At 61.7% G+C, this 18,289-nt stretch overlaps 1 protein-coding gene across 2 annotated transcripts; it reads left to right on the forward strand.

Moving 5' to 3' along the window:
- Positions 1-300: 300 nt before the first annotated feature.
- SLC4A2 (solute carrier family 4 member 2) lies at positions 301-18,145 on the forward strand. 2 transcript variants are annotated; one of them, XM_068549684.1, is made up of 23 exons: positions 301-439; positions 4,149-4,262; positions 5,946-6,114; positions 6,276-6,517; positions 6,598-6,716; positions 8,271-8,503; positions 8,603-8,745; positions 10,541-10,721; positions 12,068-12,203; positions 12,294-12,459; positions 12,598-12,712; positions 12,834-13,018; positions 13,151-13,376; positions 13,526-13,741; positions 13,824-13,972; positions 14,118-14,312; positions 15,665-15,925; positions 16,039-16,128; positions 16,330-16,496; positions 16,839-17,092; positions 17,190-17,359; positions 17,635-17,808; positions 17,910-18,145. In XM_068549684.1, the coding sequence occupies exons 2-23, from the start codon at positions 4,212-4,214 to the stop codon at positions 17,988-17,990; spliced, it is 3,723 nt and encodes a 1,240-aa protein (XP_068405785.1). In that variant the 5' UTR covers positions 301-439; positions 4,149-4,211; the 3' UTR covers positions 17,991-18,145. The 2 variants fall into 2 exon arrangements, with proteins under 2 accessions (XP_068405785.1, XP_068405784.1); XM_068549683.1 differs by lacking the exon at positions 301-439 and adding an exon at positions 1,716-1,871.
- Positions 18,146-18,289: the final 144 nt, after the last annotated feature.

The following is an 18,289-nucleotide window of genomic DNA, read 5'->3' on the forward strand; positions in this document are numbered from 1 at the left end:
GGGCGCCAGGTTTCCCAGTAATGCCCGGGGCCTTAGACAGCAAGAAGACTACAACCCCCAGCAGGCTGCGCTCAGGCTCTCTGCAGCACTTGCCTCCCGGGACTCTTGTTCGACCGCGGAGTCAACCCTTGGACTTCAAGTCCCAGGAAGCATCGCGTGTCCGTTTTCCCGGCTCCCCGCCGTCGCGCGCAGCTCCCAGTGTGCCCGGCTAGTGTTATTCGTTTTCAGCGCTTACAACCTTCATTTGAAGAGGACCTCTCCGGGACTACACATTCCAGAAGGCAGCAGGGGTGGGGGTGGGGCGCTTTCTAAGGTTTGGGTTTTGGCGGCCTGCATCCTGAGCCCAGGTGGCCCTGCTCTGCCCCGGTTGATGATATTGAGGTTCCATCGACTCCCTGACAATCTCAGCACGGGTTTCCACCTCTCCCTAGGCCATCTGGTGAGCTCAGGATTGATTGGGGAATGGCTCTGAGCCATATCTTGCTGATGATGACTTCACAGGGACCAGCTGACCGCAGGGCTGGAAAGAGAGGCAGGTGTGCCCCAGTGGAGACTGGATTTACCAAACGCCAGAGACTCCTCTCTCCTGTGAGCCCCGTTTGTCGTCTCGGAGCCCACCCAACTCCAGCCTTTCGCTACACTCTGATATCCCGAGGCAAGCTGGCTGGACCCTGGGGAGGGTGTCCCCGCCCCCTGCAGAGCCCGGGCCCACTGGAGTCGGCCAGGGTGTGGCCGAGGGCTGGCAGGTTGGTTACTGCCCTCAACAGACAGAAGGACAGACAGAAGCTACACTTGAAGCAGCCTTGACCTCATCCCTTAAGGAGTTGATTATAGATGTTTCTTGTGGCTTCTCTCTAATTGTCTCATGACTGCATTCTTGAGGGATGTGAACTGGATGATAACTGCCCCAAACAGCACTCCTCAGCGCCGGAACCAAAGTCGGTGCTAAACATTTGTTAATTAACTCGTTTATATCTGAACGTTTTCTGCATACACATTGCAGTGCTTCAGCCGGTGGCAGACTAAAGAAGCGAAACGTATATTCCTTATCTGGAAGAAGTTATAATTTATTAGAAAACCAGAAGTACACACAGAGATCTTTAAATGACAGGTGATGACTATGAATAGGGTTCGAGAAGGGAGGTCACCGCAGGGAATCTCTCCGAGGCAGAATTTCCCCGGTTCGTAAAGTCTAAGTCAGTTCAGGGTAATGGGCATCCACCCCCGCCATCACCCCTTTCGCGCTCCCCCCGCCTCCCGTCCCCGTCCTCCTGGCAAAGACAGGGGCTTTCTTGGAGGCACTGGGGATACTGCGGGTGGGAGGCGGGGGACGCCCGCGGCCGCGAGAGAATCTTGACCCCGAGGCATTTATATTTCAACTTCCTCCGCCTCGAATCTCCTGATCATCTTTGTGCCTCCTTTTTCCTGCCTGGGATCCCCAGCATGAGGCGGGCCCCTTTCCGCCCAGAGGTGCCTAATGGGGCCCAGAGACGACGTCCCCGGGGCGCCCGTGCGGGGAAGCCCGGGGCGGCAACCTCGCTGGGCCGCGACGAGGGACGGCCGGGGCGGCCTCCTCGGCGCTGGGCTCCCAGTGCCGGGCCGTGCCTGGGAGCGCGCCTCCGCCCCCGGGTCTCGGCCCCCACTCCGCGCCTCCCAACCCGCTGCGGCGGGGCCGCGCACGGTGCGCCAGGGGGCGCGCACGCAGGGGGCTGGCCTGCCCGTGGCGCGGGGGAAAGTTGAGTTGGGAGAAGTTGGGAGCGACGGGGGCGCGCCCCAAGGTGGGCACGGGGGAGTCGTCGGGAGCGCGCGAGGGCTCCAGAGAAGGGGGAGAGACCCCGAGACCCCTGCAGCACGAAGTCCAGAGGAAGCGGGTAAGCGGAGAGGTGGCGGAGGGGGAGGGCCAGGGCCGCGGAGGGAGGAAGGGAGGGGAAAGGAAAGGGGGGAACTCGGCACTCGGAGCTGGGAGGGAGTGGAAGTGCAGGAAAGGGCGGAGACTGGGGCGCGGGGAAGCGAGGTCTTGGGGAGAAGGATGGGGAGGCGAGAGGAGTGATTGCTGGTAGGAAGCGGGATCCAGGGTCCGCTTCTTAGAGTTCCCTAAAGCGAGGGTGCCGCGCCCCCTGCCACCAGGAGAGGGTACTCTCTGGGAGGCGCCGCCGGCCCTCCCAACTCCTGGGCGGACTCCAAGAAGACACCCCTCCCCTTTGGTCCCCTACTCTATCCTTCAGGCCCGTCCAGGGTGCCCTGCCCAGGAGTTGCCCCAAGCCTCTGCCCCCGATCTCGGGGTTGGGAGGCGGAGCCGGGAAGGGGTTGGCGGGTCAGGTCAGGACAAGGGGTCGGGCAGAAGAGGGAGCAGCTGGGTGGGGATGGGAAAGGGGAGCGCGGAGAGTTCGACCTAGCTCCTGGGGGGCTGGCTTGTCTGGGTGGGGAGCTCTGTGCTGGGTGTGGGGGGCGGCGCCGCCTGAAATCCAGGGTCCACTTTTCCCTCCTCCCTTCGCTCCCCACTCCCGCCAGGCCCACATCGAAGAGCTGTGGAATGTGCGAATTCACCTGGGGGGTGGTTAATGCCCCCCAAGGGGGTCCGGAGTGCTAATCCCTTGGGCAGGGGAGAGTTGCTAATCCTCCGGGCCGGTCGGGGCTGGTCCCCGGAATGTGCCCCCAGCCCGGATTATCGGCACCGATGCTCTGGACAGAGGCTGCTTTGTGTTCTGGGATGGTGGGGGCGGGGGCGAAGGGGGGGGCGGAGGTAAAGGGAGGAGGGGAGGATGGAGGAGCACACTGAGGGCACAGCCTGGAGCGGGGAGTGTGGCGCCGGCAGGTGCCGGCACTCCTTCCCAGAGCGGGTTTCCTCCCCCAGCACCCCTCTCCCCCGCACCAGACTTGCCCTGGCGGAGGGCCTGCTAGGGGGAGGTGAAGAGGGCAGTCAGCTGAGTTGGAAGACCGGCCAGGAATGTGTTGCTCCAGGCTTCCCACCCTGGACTGACCCCCAGACCTACATTGTTTGACCCTGCACTGACCTGTCTTACCCCCGAGTTGGCCCTAAATCCGGTAACCCCAACCCCCCAGTGACACACTGGGGAGCTTCGGTACTTTTGCCATCGCAGAGCCTTGGGTGTCCCCAGCACTGCCCCCACTAGGAATAGGTACCCCAGTTGGCCCTGGTCAGGTTCCCTAACCGCAGCTCTTTTGCTGCCCTCCCCCCACGCAGTGTCCTCCCCAGACACCCCTACAGTCAGAGTCAGGAGGGCGTCAGCCCTGCCACTCAGATTTTCCTGGCCCCAGGCTTGGGGAGGGGAGGGATCGGGACTGCTCCTGAGGGCAGAACCTCAGAGTTCCTGTGCCCACCCTCCTTCTGGTCGTCACGTGCCCCTCCCCCATTATAAAGCCGTGCCGGGCCTGTGCCTGCGAGCCTCCCTTCCTCCCTCCCACTGAGTGAGTGGAGTTGGGCTCCTGCCCCTCCCCCAGGGAGCCGCCCCCCCCCCCCCCCCGCCACACTTCGGGGCTGGGCTTTTTTCAGAGGAGGGGGCACATGAACAGCCCCATTGCTTGCTGTTTTGGGCTCTCTCCAGAGCTCTCTTTCTCCCTTCCTTCATCCTCCCGTCGTCTCTGCCTCAAGGGGTGTCTCACTCCCCCCAGCACAGCCCTCTCTGGTCTCAGGCCGCCTCAGCCTGCCGTGCCACCACTGGGCCACCGCTCCCACCGCTCCCGTTTCTGGCTCGGCCTCTCCTCCCTGCTTCCTCTGTCTCCCCTCCCTGATCTCTGCTGCTTTCTCTCCAGGTCTGGGCCTTGACTCCTGTCTGTCTGCCTTTTTTTTCCCCCAGCATCTCTCACCCCCGGCTCTCTCCCCCTCACTCCGCTTAGTCCCTTGGCCCTCTGTGGCCTCCTGTGCCTCAGTCCTTGCCTCTGTCTCTCTTTGTTCCTCTCTTTTCTTCCCATAAATAACTCTCTTTGCTCCCCCCACCCTCCAAGGGCCACTCTAAGGCCTTTCATAGTCTGGGAGGATCCTGTGCAACCAGGAGACCCCTCGTGGCCAGCGGGCTTCCGTGAAGCCCCCGTGCCCTGCCCTCCCCTGGCTGTGCAACGTTGGGGTGCCCCTGCAGGCCTGGCACCTCTCTCACACAGTGATTGCTCCTCCCCCGCCACCCCCCCAGGTTATGCCGCCGCCTTGTTGCCCTGAAAGCCGCAGCTACAGCGAGAAGGGCTAGGATTTGGCCATGAGCAGCGCCCCCCGGCGCCCTGCCTCGGGCGCAGATTCCTTCCGCACTGTGAGTATTGCCCGCTGCCCCTCTGTCCCTCTCCACCATCACCCCCGGGGCTCTGGCCAGGGTGCGGGTCTGTGTCAAACAGGGGCGTGTGTGTCCGGAGAGGCCTGGGAGGGGAGCCTGTGAGGGACTTGGGAGGGGCACCGCCATCCCCGCTCTGGGCCTTGCGTGGGGCGCTGGGTCTGGGACAGGTATCGGTTGGGGGGTGGGTGTCAGACAGCTTCTGGTCCTAGGGAGGGAGTTGAGGCTGTGTCCTGAAGACCCGGGTGGTTGTTTAGCCTCAGAGAGAGAGGAACTTTGGGAAGCCTGGGTCTCTAAGCCAGCGACCCCCCTCTGACTGGGTCTTAGAGGCGGCGCCAGTCTTCTGCAAGGTAGCTCTGGGCAGACCAGCTGCACCCCCGGCCCCACGTGCCACTCAGCCCCGCCCCTCCTGGCCCCCACGTGGCCACCACCCCACGTGTCCCCCTCCCCATCTTCCTGGGAAGGCTAATGATTAACCCCAGTGCCATAATCAGCCCGTTATTGGTCACTTTGGCCCAGCGGGGCACGTGACCAGGAAGAGGCGTCGGCCGGTCCCCTCCCCCTCCCTCCCGAGTTCACCCCTGCCGGCCATGGACTTCCTCCTGCAGCCTCAGGTGCGAGGGGTTCTTGACCCTCCTCCCCCCACCCCGGGCTAGCCCGCGTGCTAATTCTGGTGAGAGTGAGGCCCAGTGCCGTGGGGAGCCGGGCTAGAGCTGCGGAGGTGGGCTGGGGAGAGGCAGACTCTTCATCCCTGCACCCTCTCGTGCCCAGTGTCCCTGCCACCCCCAGCTGCTCGTGACCCCACCTCCGAGACTCTCCAAGGCCCGCCCTTCTTCCCAGCCTACCTCCCCCTTGCTCTTCCTTGCTCTGGTACCCCTGCCCTTGGAGATCTCGATGCCCTTCAAGTCCAGAAGCTCTTGAGCAAATATTTAGCGGTGCCTGGAGCTGAGACCGCCGGCGGGGGGAGGGGGAGGGGTGGGGGGGGGGGCTGGACCAAGGCCGTGGGCTGGGCGGCCGGCTGCTCAGCTAGGCTGAGCTCTCCAAAGCGCCACCACAGTCCCGCGGCTCCTGCAGTATGACTCAGGTGGGAGGAGTGAGGGTGGGGGCAGGGCGGGGCCCGCAGCGGCTGAGGGCCCGGGCTCCGGACTCAGTGCGGGTGGGCTGCCCCTGCTGCCAACGGGGGCCTCTCCTCACAAGGTGGAGCGCTGCATCCCTGTCCGGGAGCTGGGCTCTGGTTTGATTCAGACCAAGCCCGGGTCAGTTAGCTCCGGCGCCTGCAGAAGTTACTTTTCAGGCTCAGTCGCTGTCCCCGAGCGCAGGGGCTGCGTTCACTACTATCAGCCATGTGAACGGCCCAGATCACACACCCGACCTTGACCTGCGGGCTGGACACACAGGATTTCTGCTGAGGCTTCCAGGGCAGACACTTTCCACCTGCCCTAGAACTGACTGGAATGCGCCCAGCTGGGGTCCTGAGAGCCCGGAACCCGGGGGGCGGGCTGCTGGGGGGGTGGGTGCTGAGTCCCGAGTCCCTGGCACTCGAGGGGAGGGCAGCCGGTGGGGGGGGGGGTGTGTGTGGTGGTACTGGACTCTGCCGCTAGGCAGGGTGGGGTTTCGAGGAATGACTCCCGTGTGTGCATTCTCACCGCCCCTTCTTCTCCACAGCCGGAGCCAGAGAGCCTGGGCCCTGCGACGCCTGGCTTCCCTGAGCAGGAGGAGGAGGATGAACTTCACCGCACCCTGGGCGTGGAGCGCTTCGAGGAGATCCTACAGGAGGCCGGGTCCCGAGGAGGGGAGGAGCCGGGCCGAAGCTACGGGGAGGCAGACTTTGAATGTGAGGGGGCTCGGGGAGGCAGGGGCGAGCGGGGGGGCAGGGGTGCTCTGGCTGCCAGGATGGAGCCAGGATGGAGTCGGGGGCCTGGGGGGGGCGCTGGGGGCTGGCCAGCTGAGCGGGGAGCCGTGCCCGCCGGCAGCCAAGCGCCCTCCTCCCTGCAGACCACCGGCAGTCCTCCCACCACATCCACCACCCGCTGTCCACCCACCTGCCTCCCGACGCCAGGCGCCGAAAGCTACCCCAGGGCCCAGGACGGAAGCCGCGCAGGCGCCCTGGAACCTCCCCGACTGGGGAGACCCCCACCATCGAGGAGGGCGAGGAAGAGGAAGATGAGGCCAGTGAGGCCGAGGGGGCCCGGGCACTCACCCAGCCGTCCCCTGCGTCCACACCCTCTTCCGTGCAGGTGAGCGGGGGCAGGGCTCCTGGGGATGTCTGCGGGACCCCTGGCCTGGCCTCATCTGCTCACACGGGCCCCTGTTCTAGTTCTTTCTCCAGGAGGATGAAGGTGCGGACCGGAAGGCGGAAACGACGAGTCCGTCTCCCCCTCCAATGCTGCCCCACCACGAGGCAGCTCCCCGGGCCACCAAAGGGGCCCAGACTGGGTAAGTGTCCCCGAACAGGGACCTCCCGTGCCGGCACTAGCGAGCTGAGGTGGGGAAAAAAGCAAGAGCCTTGAGGTCCTCAGACAGGTTCAGAAATCCCAGTCCTGCCGCTGCGATTTGACTTTGGACAAGTCACAGTGTCTCTGAGCCTGTTTTCCCATCTATAAACCAAGAATAATAGAACTTTTCTCACAGGGTGGTAGCAGGGATTAAAGGGTGGTGTGAACGGAAGTTGAAGTATGGGTCAGCCTGGCACGGGAGAGATGTGTGGTCTAAGCCGCCTCCTCCCACCCCCTGCCACCCCCCCGCCCATGGCTTCAGGTGGAACGGCATCAAACCCCGGATCAGGGACTGGACGGGTGACCTCCAAGCACCCCCGGGACCCCAAGGGTGTGAGAGGAGTCGGAGACCTCCCCCCCCCTTGCTCGTGGGGAGCTGCCAGTCCCCCCTGGTTGTGGTCTCATGAAATGGTATCAGAACAAGTCACTGTGCCAGACGACCTGGTTCAGGTGTAGTGTCAGTACCAGTAGGTGATTGGAGTTGGGTTGTTAGCCAGAGAAGCCTTCCTGGAAGAAATCACTTTGAACTAGGTCTCAAGGTCACTACTGTCACCTCCCTGTTGGTTTCTGGGTGCCAGGCAGTGCGAAGGACCTGGGGAAGTGAAGGGCGAGTTGCCCCTCCAGGGTGGCACGGACTGGCTGGAGAGATAGGACAGTGTGGATGGAGCTGGGTCCACGTTGGCCGTCTGCACTGGGGGCGCAGGCCTGCAGGTGGCTGGACGGCCAGGAGGAGGTGGCAGAGCCCCAGAGAGAGCACGGCGTTGGAAAAGTGGGTCAGATTTGTGGGCAGGAGTGCGAGCAGAAGCGAGGGCACGGAAGGTAGGTGTAGGTGGAGAAAGCCTGGCAGAGGAGGGACTGGTCATGGGCAGGGGATGGGGGCTTGGAGCTGTGGGAGGTGAGCTGCCGGGAGAATGGTTAGGAATGGTGCGGCAGGGACAGGGACCCACTGGCAGTGGCAGAGAGAAAGGAGGCATCGCAGCTTGGGGGACAGGAGCAGAAGCTGGCATCTGTAAGGGACAGGGGTTCATATCCTCCTTATGACTGTTGGGTAGGGGTGGGGTGTCTACAGTTTCAAAGGCCCATTTCCATGTACTTTACTCCACTTGGTTAGAAACACGGGACCCTGTGAACCTCGAGTCCATTGTTAGGGGTGTGCCTGGGAGGGGAAGCAGGTCCCACTCGGGGTACTTTTCCGACTTCACTCTCCCCACACCTGGGAAGGCTGCCCTCAGCTCCACTTTGCTGCTGAGCTGATGTTCCGGGTGGCTTGTGTGATTGCTTGGGTGGCACAGCCAGTTAGTTAATGGTCAAGCTGGATTTAGATGCGGCAGTGTGCTTCCAGAGTCCTCACTCTTTCACATCCGCACCTACCGAGAGTGGGGAGCGAGGAGGGGTGAGGTCCAGCGGGGTCCCCTTCCTGGGTCCCTCCTGTGTGGCTCCCGGCCGAGGGGGAGGGGCCCGCCTTCTCAGGCTCACGGCTGCTTTGTCTGTCCAGAGCCCTGGTGGAAGAGGTGGCGGCCGTGGCAAGTGTCACAGCGGGAGGTGATGACGGGGGTGCCTCTGGGCGCCCCCCGGCCAAAGCGCAGCCTGGGCACCGCAGCTACAATCTGCAGGAGAGGAGACGCATCGGGAGCATGACTGGGGCTGAGCAGGCACTGCTGCCCCGGGTCCCGACGGACGAGAGCGAGGCCCAGACGCTGGCCACGGCCGACCTAGACCTCATGAAGAGTGAGTGCTGGGCCTGGGCCAAGCCCGGAGCTGCTGGGAACGAGGGTGCGGGTAAGAGGAAGGGGCGCTTGACCCTGTCCCTCCACCCCCCGCCCACAGGTCACCGGTTTGAGGACGTTCCTGGGGTACGGCGACACTTGGTGCGGAAGAATGCCAAAGCGTCTGTGCAGAGTGGCCGGGAAGGGCGAGAGCCTGGCCCCACCCCTCGGGCCCGCCCCCGGGCCCCCCACAAGCCCCACGAGGTAATTTCTCCGCTTCACGGTCTTCCAGCATCTCCCCATCCGTCTTCTCCCCACAGCCCCCGCCCCCTCTCGGACCTGCGGTAATCTCGAGCACCAGAGTTGCCATGTATGGTTTTGAAGGTTGTACACTGCACAAGACTGCGATATACACATCTTCAAACAGTGTTTTGTTTTGTTTTTTTTAAACAACAGCTCCTGTTTATTTATTTATTTATTTATTTAATTTATTTTTATTTATGGCTGCGTTGGGTCTTCGTTTCCGTGCGAGGGCTTTCTCTAGTTGCGGCAAGTGGGGGCCACTCTTCATCGCGGTGCGCGGGCCTCTCACTATTGCGGCCTCTCTTGTTGTGGAGCACAGGCTCCAGACGCGCAGGCTCAGTTAGTTGTGGCTCACGGGCCTAGTGGCTCCGCGGCATGCGGGATCTTCCCAGACCAGGGCTCGAACCCGTGTCCCCTGCATTGGCAGGCAGATCCTCAACCACTGCGCCACCAGGGAAGCCCCAGTGTTTTTTTTTTAATTGGGATATAGTTGGTACACAATATTATGTTAGCCTCAGGTGTACAACATAACGATTCAACATTTAAACATATTACCAAGCGTGTACTACGGTAAGTCTAGTAGCCGTCTGTCCCCAGTTATTACGGTATTACCTGCTGTTGCTGGTGTGGGCCTCACAGTTCTGGTTCACATCTTAGACAGGTTGGCTTCTCTTTCATGCCCGTTTGCTGGCAGCTGGCAGCGAGGTGTTTGAGGACCGTTTGGGCCAGAGGCAGCTCTGTGGAGCAGCGCGTTTCATTTTTCAGAATCCAGTCACCTCTGTGCTCATCCAGCCCTCCCATAACCTGTGAGGATGACGGCCCAGGCTGCATCAGCCATAAATCAGGGGCAGTGACTGGTCAAGGCCACTCAGTTGCTTAGCGACGTTGCCCACCTTAGACTCCAGGGCTCTGGTCCTGAATCCTGACCCTTGCAGTGGATTTTTTTGGTAACCTTTTTATTGCGGTCGAACAGACACAGTAAAGCACACTCGGGTTGAGCTTACAGCTCTGTGACACTTTGCACGTGTAAATGCCTGGCCAACCTTACCTAGATCTAGGACATTTCCCACACTCAGAAAGTTCCTTCAGGCCTCTGCCTAGTCACCACCCTCAGAGGTGACCGCTCTGCGGTCACTCTCAGTTAGTTTTGCCAGTTCTTGAATGCATATAAATGAATCCTACAGAATTCCAATGTAGGACTTCCCTGGTGGTCCAGTGGTTAATACTCCTCACTTCCCATGGGTTCGATCCCTGGTCAGGGAAGTTCCGCATGCTGCATGCCGAGGCCAAAAAAAAAAAAAAAATTCCAGTTTGTGTGTGTGTGTGTGTGTGTGTGTGTGTGTGTGTGTGTGTGTAGTGACCATTCATCAGACAGTTACTAAGAGTCATATACTGTGTTAAATGTTTTGTATACTTTTTCTTTTAGCCCTCATTAGAGCCCTTTTTTTATTATCATTATTATTGTAGTGCAGTTGCTTTACAATGTTGTGTTAGTTTCAGGTGTACAGCAAAGTGATTCAGTTATACATACATTTATATTTTTTTCAGATTCTTTTCCCTTATGGGTTATTATAAAATATTGAGTCTAGATCCCTGTGCTATACACGAGGTCCCTGTGCTATACACTAGTAATGGGGGTGGTATTACTCCCATTTTACAGACGAGGGACAGTCTCAGATGGGTTAATAACTCGCCCAGGCTCCATGCCTGTGCCCTGTGCCCTCCGTCCTGCCATGCCCTCTCATCTCACCCCAAGGTGTTTGTGGAACTGAATGAGTTGCTGCTGGACAAAAACCAGGAGCCCCAGTGGCGGGAGACGGCGCGCTGGATCAAGTTCGAGGAGGATGTGGAGGAGGAGACGGAGCGCTGGGGGAAGCCCCACGTGGCCTCCCTCTCGTTCCGCAGCCTCCTGGAGCTGCGCCGGACCCTGGCCCACGGTAACCCACACCCCACCCCCTGCCCATCATCGCCCCAGGAGCTCCCCTTGCCCGCCGAGCCCGTTCTCTGAGGACCACATGGTCCCACATTTGTCTTGAGCAACAGGGTGTGTAATGTCACCAGAGCCCAGGAGGGAGCATCTCCTGTCATGATATCACCTCTCACGATGCCTGCCGTTCCTCGGGCTCTGTCACTGGGTGACTGCAGGGCAGGACTGACCCTCTTCTCTTGTCTGGCATCTTCAGCAAGCAGCTTCTCTAAGTGATACTTTCAGATAACGGAAGCTGGTATGTTTTGGATGCTACAATGTTGTCAGACAGTTTTGGTGGAACGCTTTCTGAAATTCTAGAGATTCTGGGGAATGTGACCTAACCTGTAGTAGGGCTGTGTAAACTTGACTGCATGAGCACGGATGCAGGATTCGCGAGCTCTGTGTCTGATGTTCTGCTGTTTGCTTGTTTCCTCCTTCCTGTTGGGGAATCGCGCCCAGTTGCTGTCAGCAGGCCTGCTTCTAAGCAGCTGAGGACTCAGAAACCTGCTGTCAGAATTATTTCCAAACTAGCAGAAACTAACTAGGCTCTGAGTGAGGCTTGAGGGCTTGGGGTAAGCTGCCAGAATGCGGGTGCTTTATCGCCAGGCTTTGCGATCTCGGTTTTGGCTGCTCGGGGGCGGGGGGCCTTCGGTTCTGTTTGTTCTTTAGTTCTGTGTTCCTGTGAGTTGACCTTGACGGAAAAATGACCTGGTGGCTTTTGAAAGGACCTTCATTTCTATATGAAATGGCAGCTCAGAGCAGTGACGGGGTGGAGAGATCTAGAAACTGTCCTTGAGCAGCTGCTGGACTTGGAGGGGGACGTCTTCAGATGGCTCCAGGGCTGCCACGGGGACGAGGCCGCAGACCGGCTGTGTCGTGCTCCAGAGGGCAGAACTAGGACCCTAGAGTGAAGTCAGAGGAGGCAGCTCACTCAGAGGAGGCACTTGGTGGCAGTGGAGAGCAGTCTAGGCCGAGTGGGTGGCCCGGGGCACTTCCGGCTGCGTGCTTCCCGGAAGGGGCATCTGGGCAGGGCCCGGCCCCGGTAGCCTCTCTGATGGCTGGGGTTCCCTGGCCTCTGCTGAGCCCCACAGCATTCCTGCGGGGAGAGGGGGGTTGGAAGAAATGGGTCAGAGAGGCCGTGGGACTTGGGCCTCGGGCAGAGCTGGGCCCTGCTCACTGATTCCTGGGCTGGTACTCCATCCCTGGGCCACACTTACTTGGCTGCCCTCGCTCCCGCTCTCCCTCCCTCCCTCCCATCCCCGCCCTTGCGTCTTGCCTGGGGATGAGGGCCCCTCCGGGTTGTCCTTATTCCAGGGGCTGTGCTCTTGGATCTGGACCAGCAGACCCTGCCTGGCGTGGCCCACCAGGTGGTGGAGCAGATGGTCATCTCTGACCAGATCAAGGCCGAGGACAGAGCCAACGTGCTGAGGGCCCTGCTGCTGAAACACAGGTGAGGCACCGCCCGCCGCACCCTGCCCGCCCGCCTGTGCCCAGCGCCGGCCGCCGGCCCCTCCTCACCTCCTGCCTGCTGCCCCACCAGCCACCCGAGTGATGAGAAGGACTTCTCCTTTCCCCGCAACATCTCGGCCGGCTCCCTGGGCTCCCTGCTGGGGCATCACCATGGCCAGGGGGCCGAGAGCGACCCCCACGTCACCGAGCCTCTCATTGGAGGCGTTCCCGAGACCCGGCTGGAGGTGGAGCGAGAGGTGAGGGGAGAAAGTGACCCTGCCTGGGTCAGGTCCGGCCGCCACCGCGGCTGCGGGACCACGAGCGAGTCGGGCGGGAACGTGCGGGGCCGGGGGTGGGGGGTGGCCAGGCTGAGCTCTGCTCTCCTGCATCCCCAGCGTGAGCTGCCTCCTCCAGCTCCTCCGGCTGGGATCACCCGCTCCAAGTCCAAGCATGAGCTGAAGCTTCTGGAGAAGATCCCTGAGAACGCCGAGGCTACGGTGGTCCTTGTGGGTATGTGGGGCGAGCTCGGGGGGCAGGGTGCGGGTGGCCGGGCCTGCCTCGGTGGCGCCCCTGCGCTGGGGGCTGGGAGGCGACCGGTGCTCCCGCGCCCATGCCGGCTGCACGCCCCCAGGCTGCGTGGAGTTCCTCTCCCGCCCCACCATGGCCTTTGTGCGGCTGCGGGAGGCAGCGGAGCTGGACGCGGTGCTGGAGGTGCCGGTGCCCGTGCGCTTCCTCTTCCTGCTGCTGGGCCCGAGCAGCGCCAACATGGACTACCACGAGATCGGCCGCTCCATCTCCACCCTCATGTCCGACAAGGTCAGCCGCCGCCCGGCCGGGCCTCGTGCCCCAGAGCCCACTTGGGATGCCCCCACCCAGCTCGCCCAGCCTGGCCCCAGGCCCCCCGGCCCTCGTCCCATGTCCTCACTAGCCCCGGTCCCGCTTTGGCAGCAATTCCACGAGGCCGCCTACCTGGCAGACGAGCGGGAGGACCTGCTGACGGCCATCAACGCCTTCCTGGACTGCAGCGTGGTGTTGCCGCCCTCCGAGGTGCAGGGCGAGGAGCTGCTGCGATCTGTTGCCCACTTCCAGCGCCAGATGCTCAAGAAGCGAGAGGAGCAGGGCCGGCTGCTGCCCCCGGGGGCCGGGCTGGAGCCCAAGTCAGCCCAAGATAAGGGTACGGGCCAGTGCAGGCCGGGGGCCAGGTCCGGGCTGCAGGCTGGGGGGTTGGGGTTTAGGCTGGAGGGTGGTCTGTTGTACGCGGAGGAGAGCGGGACGGGAGGAAGAGGGCTGTGACGGGCGCCCTGATGGAGGCCCGGGTTGCAGCGCTCCTGCAGATGGTAGAGGCGGCAGGTGCGGTGGAAGACGATCCCCTTCGGCGGACAGGCCGGCCTTTTGGGGGCTTGATCCGAGATGTGCGGCGCCGCTATCCCCACTACCTGAGCGACTTCCGAGACGCGCTCGACCCCCAGTGCCTGGCCGCCGTCATCTTCATCTACTTCGCGGCCCTGTCTCCTGCCATCACCTTCGGGGGGCTTCTGGGTAAGGAGAGGCTTCGGGTCGGGGCGGGGAGCGCACGGGTGCCCCCGGCCGCCAGCCCCTGAGCTGGCTCCTGCCGCCGTAGGAGAGAAGACTCATGACCTGATTGGAGTATCGGAGCTGATCATGTCCACGGCAATCCAGGGCGTGATCTTCTGCCTGCTGGGGGCCCAGCCGCTGCTGGTGATCGGCTTCTCGGGGCCCCTGCTGGTCTTCGAGGAAGCCTTCTTCTCGGTGAGGGGCCACGGGCTACCCGGGCTGGTTCTTCCTGCCCAGCTCAGCTCCCCCTCCTCTTCCCCGAACACTCCCACCCCCCCCACCCCCCGCCACCCTGTTAGCCCGCCCCGGGCTCCGAACCTGACTGCCCACCCCGCCCCAGTTCTGCAGCAGCAACAGCCTGGAGTACCTGGTGGGCCGCGTGTGGATTGGCTTCTGGCTGGTGCTGCTGGCCTTGCTCATGGTGGCCCTGGAGGGGAGCTTCCTGGTGCGCTTCGTCTCCCGCTTCACCCAGGAGATCTTCGCCTTCCTCATCTCCCTCATCTTCATCTACGAGACCTTCTACAAGCTGGTTAAGGTGGGTGGGTCCGACGGGACCTGGCCCAGGAGGGGTGAGGCTTTGGGACTGGAGGAAGCCGGGGGCATCCTGCCCCTTTGTTCTCCGAGCGTGAGGCCCGGCTGCCCCACGGAGCCACAGAACCTAGGCTGGTCCTTCCTCCTGCCCCCACCCCCTCCCCGCTCTCCCTCCCTCCCTCCGTGTCACCAACATATACACCAGAGCTTCAGATCAGTCTTAAAGACTCACGTTTTGTTTTGTTTGTTAACTTGCAAATACATTCTTGCAAAAGTAGTACACATGCTTCACAGCATATGAGACGTATATTTCACAGTATCTTCTGTGAAATAAATTTTCAAAAATTTAAGATGTGAAAAGGGGGATCCTTATGAGCTTCCTTTGCAATTATTTCATTACCTGTGAGGCTGAATATCTAGGTGGATGACTCACGTATTTTTAATAACGAAGGTAATATGTGCTTTTGTTTTTATTGTTTTTTGAATAACTTTATTTATTTATTTATTTTTGGCCGCACTGGGTCTTTGTTGCTATGCGCGGGCTTTCTCTAGTTGTGGCGAGCGGGGGCTACTCTTCGTTGCGGTGCGCGGGCTTCTCACCGCGGTGGCTTCTCTTGTTGCGGAGCACGGGCTCCAGGTGTGCGCGCTTCAGTAGTTGTGGCCCGCGGGCTCTAGAATGCAGGCTCAGTAGTTGTGGCGCATGGGCTTAGTTGCTCCGCAGCATGTGGGATCTTCCCGGACCAGGGCTCAAACCCATGTCCCCTGCATTGGCAGGTGGATTCTTAACCACTGTGCCAGCAGGGAAGTCCCTGTGCTTTTGTTAAAGCAGCGAACAATCCAGAATGTCAAAGGGAACGGCCCGCAAGATGACAGACAGGGTCACAGTCTGGGCATCAGACCCATGTCTGCGTCTGTGTCAGGATCAGGAGAAGATGTGCCCCCAAGGTCCACCACACTCCCTGTGTTGCTCCTCCAGGCCTGGCTGGAGCCTCGTTTGCAGCTGCTTTCCCGAATTAGACCAACCCCTCTCTCTCTTTTTTTTTTTTTTTAAATTTTTTGGCCACGCCGGGTGGCATGTGGGATCTTAGTTCCCTGACCAGGGATCAAACCCGCACACCCCCTGCATTGGAAGCTCAGTCTTAACCACTGGACCGCCAGGGAAGTCCCAGACCAGCCCCTCTCTTAACTCCTAGTTGTCTTGTGCTCACATCTTGTCACCTGGGTCATTTTCTTAATCAAGACAAGCTCCTTGAGGGCAGGCCAGCCACCCCCAGCCCTACCTGTCCCACTCAGCACATAGCTGAGTCCCGGATGTCTCACCAGTTAAGCTGATAGAATCCTTTGTCCTCTCCCCAGATCTTCCAGGAACATCCCCTCCACGGCTGTTCGGTCTCCAACAGCTCCGAGGCAGACAGTAGCGAGAACGCCACGTGGGCTGGGGCAGGAGCAGGAGCCACGCTGGGGCCGAGGAATGAGAGCTCAGCCGGGCCGTCCAGGCAGGGGAGGCCCCGGGGCCAGCCCAACACCGCCCTGTTGTCGCTGGTGCTCATGGCTGGCACCTTCTTCATAGCCTTCTTCCTGCGCAAATTCAAGAACAGCCGGTTCTTCCCTGGCCGGGTGTGTGGGCTGGCAGGCCCGAGGGAGGCGAGATCTGGGGGCAGGAAGAGGGGCGACTCGGAGTCAGGGCCGGAGCGAGGCGTGGGGCCTCTGAGCGTGGTGCTCGCCCGCAGGTACGGCGAGTGATCGGGGACTTTGGGGTACCCATCGCGATCCTCATCATGGTGCTTGTGGATTACAGTATTGAGGACACCTATACCCAGGTACGGCGGAGCGCACGCAGCAGTGAGGCGGTGCTGGACTCTGGATGTTCCCCTCCCGGCCCCCAAGTCCAGAGCTGCCTCTAAACTGGGCAGACACCAGGCCTTTCCCACAGCGCGCCCTCAGCGTCCACCCTGCCCAGTGCAGCTCAGGGCACTCCCTCCAAGGTTCACCCGCCCCCGGCCCCACCCTCTGCCCCGCAGAAGCTGAGCGTGCCCAGCGGATTCTCAGTGACAGCCCCAGAGAAGCGGGGCTGGGTCATCAACCCCCTGGGGGAGCACAGCTCCTTCCCCGTGTGGATGATGGTCGCCAGCCTGCTGCCCGCCATCTTGGTCTTCATCCTTATCTTCATGGAGACACAGATCACCACGTGAGTGGTCCTGGCAGAGGCGGGGTGCTGTGCAGACGGGGACGACCTGCTGCGTGGAGGGGCTGGAGCCCCCGGCAGGCTGGCTGCTGGAGTTTACTTTGTAGGCAGCAGAAAACCCCACTGACGTTTGCTCGGACGGGCACAGTATGGGCTGGAAGCTGTCCAGGAGGGTGGGGAGGGCCAGATAGGACTCAGTTCCGTGATGGAACCCTCGCCCTGACGGAAGAGGCAGGGACCATCAGGTTCCAAAAACAGACGGAGGTCGCTGACCGGGCACTCTGGAAAGACACAGTTGTCTGCCGAGCTGGGCCCGGGGCTCAGTGCGTGCCTGTCTCCGCTCAGGCTGATCATCTCCAAGAAGGAGCGCATGCTGCAGAAGGGCTCCGGCTTCCACCTGGACCTGCTGCTCATCGTGGCCATGGGCGGCATCTGTGCCCTCTTTGGCTTGCCCTGGTTGGCTGCTGCCACTGTCCGCTCCGTCACGCATGCCAACGCGCTGACTGTCATGAGCAAGGCTGTGGCGCCCGGGGACAAGCCCAAGATCCAGGAGGTCAAGGAGCAGCGGGTGACGGGGCTGCTGGTCGCCCTGCTTGTGGGTACGTCCACCTCTCGCGCCCAGCCTTCCCGGAGGGGTCTTGGGGCCACTGGGGTGGAGAGCCCTGGGGCCAGCTGTTCCTTCTCCTCCTCCCCCAGGCCTCTCCCTGGTCATCGGGGATCTGCTCCGGCAGATACCCCTGGCTGTGCTCTTCGGGATTTTCCTGTACATGGGAGTTACCTCCCTTAACGGGATCCAGTTCTATGAGCGGCTGCACCTGTTGCTCATGCCACCCAAACACCACCCAGACGTCACCTACGTCAAGAAGGTGAGACCCGGCTCGGAAGGGCCCCATGCCTCTGCCCCCTCCTGGTCTGTGTGGGTCACCCTCCAGCCCCCCGTCTGCCCACTCTGGCCAGCCGCCATTCAGCCTGTGCAGACCCGTCTCCGGTAAGCACCCAAGAAGGCGCTTCCGTCCCACCCCCGTGGAGGGGTCATCGTCCTCTGGATGTGGCGGGCCTGGATGGCCCTCCGGGGACCGGGGCGCTCGAGGCTGGAGAGAAGCCTGGGCTCACCTGTCTTGCCCTGCACTGCCCCACCCAGGTTCGGACCCTCCGTATGCACCTGTTCACGGCCCTGCAGCTGCTCTGCCTGGCCGTGCTCTGGGCCGTCATGTCCACGGCTGCCTCCCTGGCCTTCCCCTTCCTCCTCCTCCTCACGGTGCCGCTCCGCATGCTGGTGCTCACCCGCATCTTCACCGAGCGAGAGATGAAATGCGTAAGCCTTTCGCGCCCCTCCCCAGCCCCACCGGCCCCCTCCGTGGTCTCGCCGAGAGGTCGTGCTCAGCACCAACCTCCCCGACTCTGTCCCTACCACAGCTGGATGCTAACGAGGCAGAGCCGGTGTTTGATGAGCGGGAGGGTGTGGACGAGTACAATGAGATGCCCATGCCTGTGTAGCTGCTGCCGGGACGGACAGCCGAGGGACAGACGGACAGAGGGAACGGGCTGGGGGGTGCTCTCCCCGTCCTCCTCCCTCCTCATTTTTATTTAAGTGAATAATTTAAAGTCCCCTTACCAGCCCCCCCGCAATAAAGTGCTTCGGCCCCCACCTATCCCCGGCCTTCTGTGTGTGTGTGTGTGTGTGTCAGCCAGGTATGAATGGAAGAGAGGTGGCGGAATCCAGCCCACTTCGGCCCCCGCCTATCCCCGGCCGTGTGTGTGTGTGTGTGTGTGTGTGTGTGTGTGTGTGTGTGTGT

The sequence above is a fragment of the Eschrichtius robustus genome, chromosome 8 (assembly GCF_028021215.1).
Source record: "Eschrichtius robustus isolate mEscRob2 chromosome 8, mEscRob2.pri, whole genome shotgun sequence".
Lineage (NCBI taxonomy): Eukaryota > Metazoa > Chordata > Mammalia > Artiodactyla > Eschrichtiidae > Eschrichtius > Eschrichtius robustus.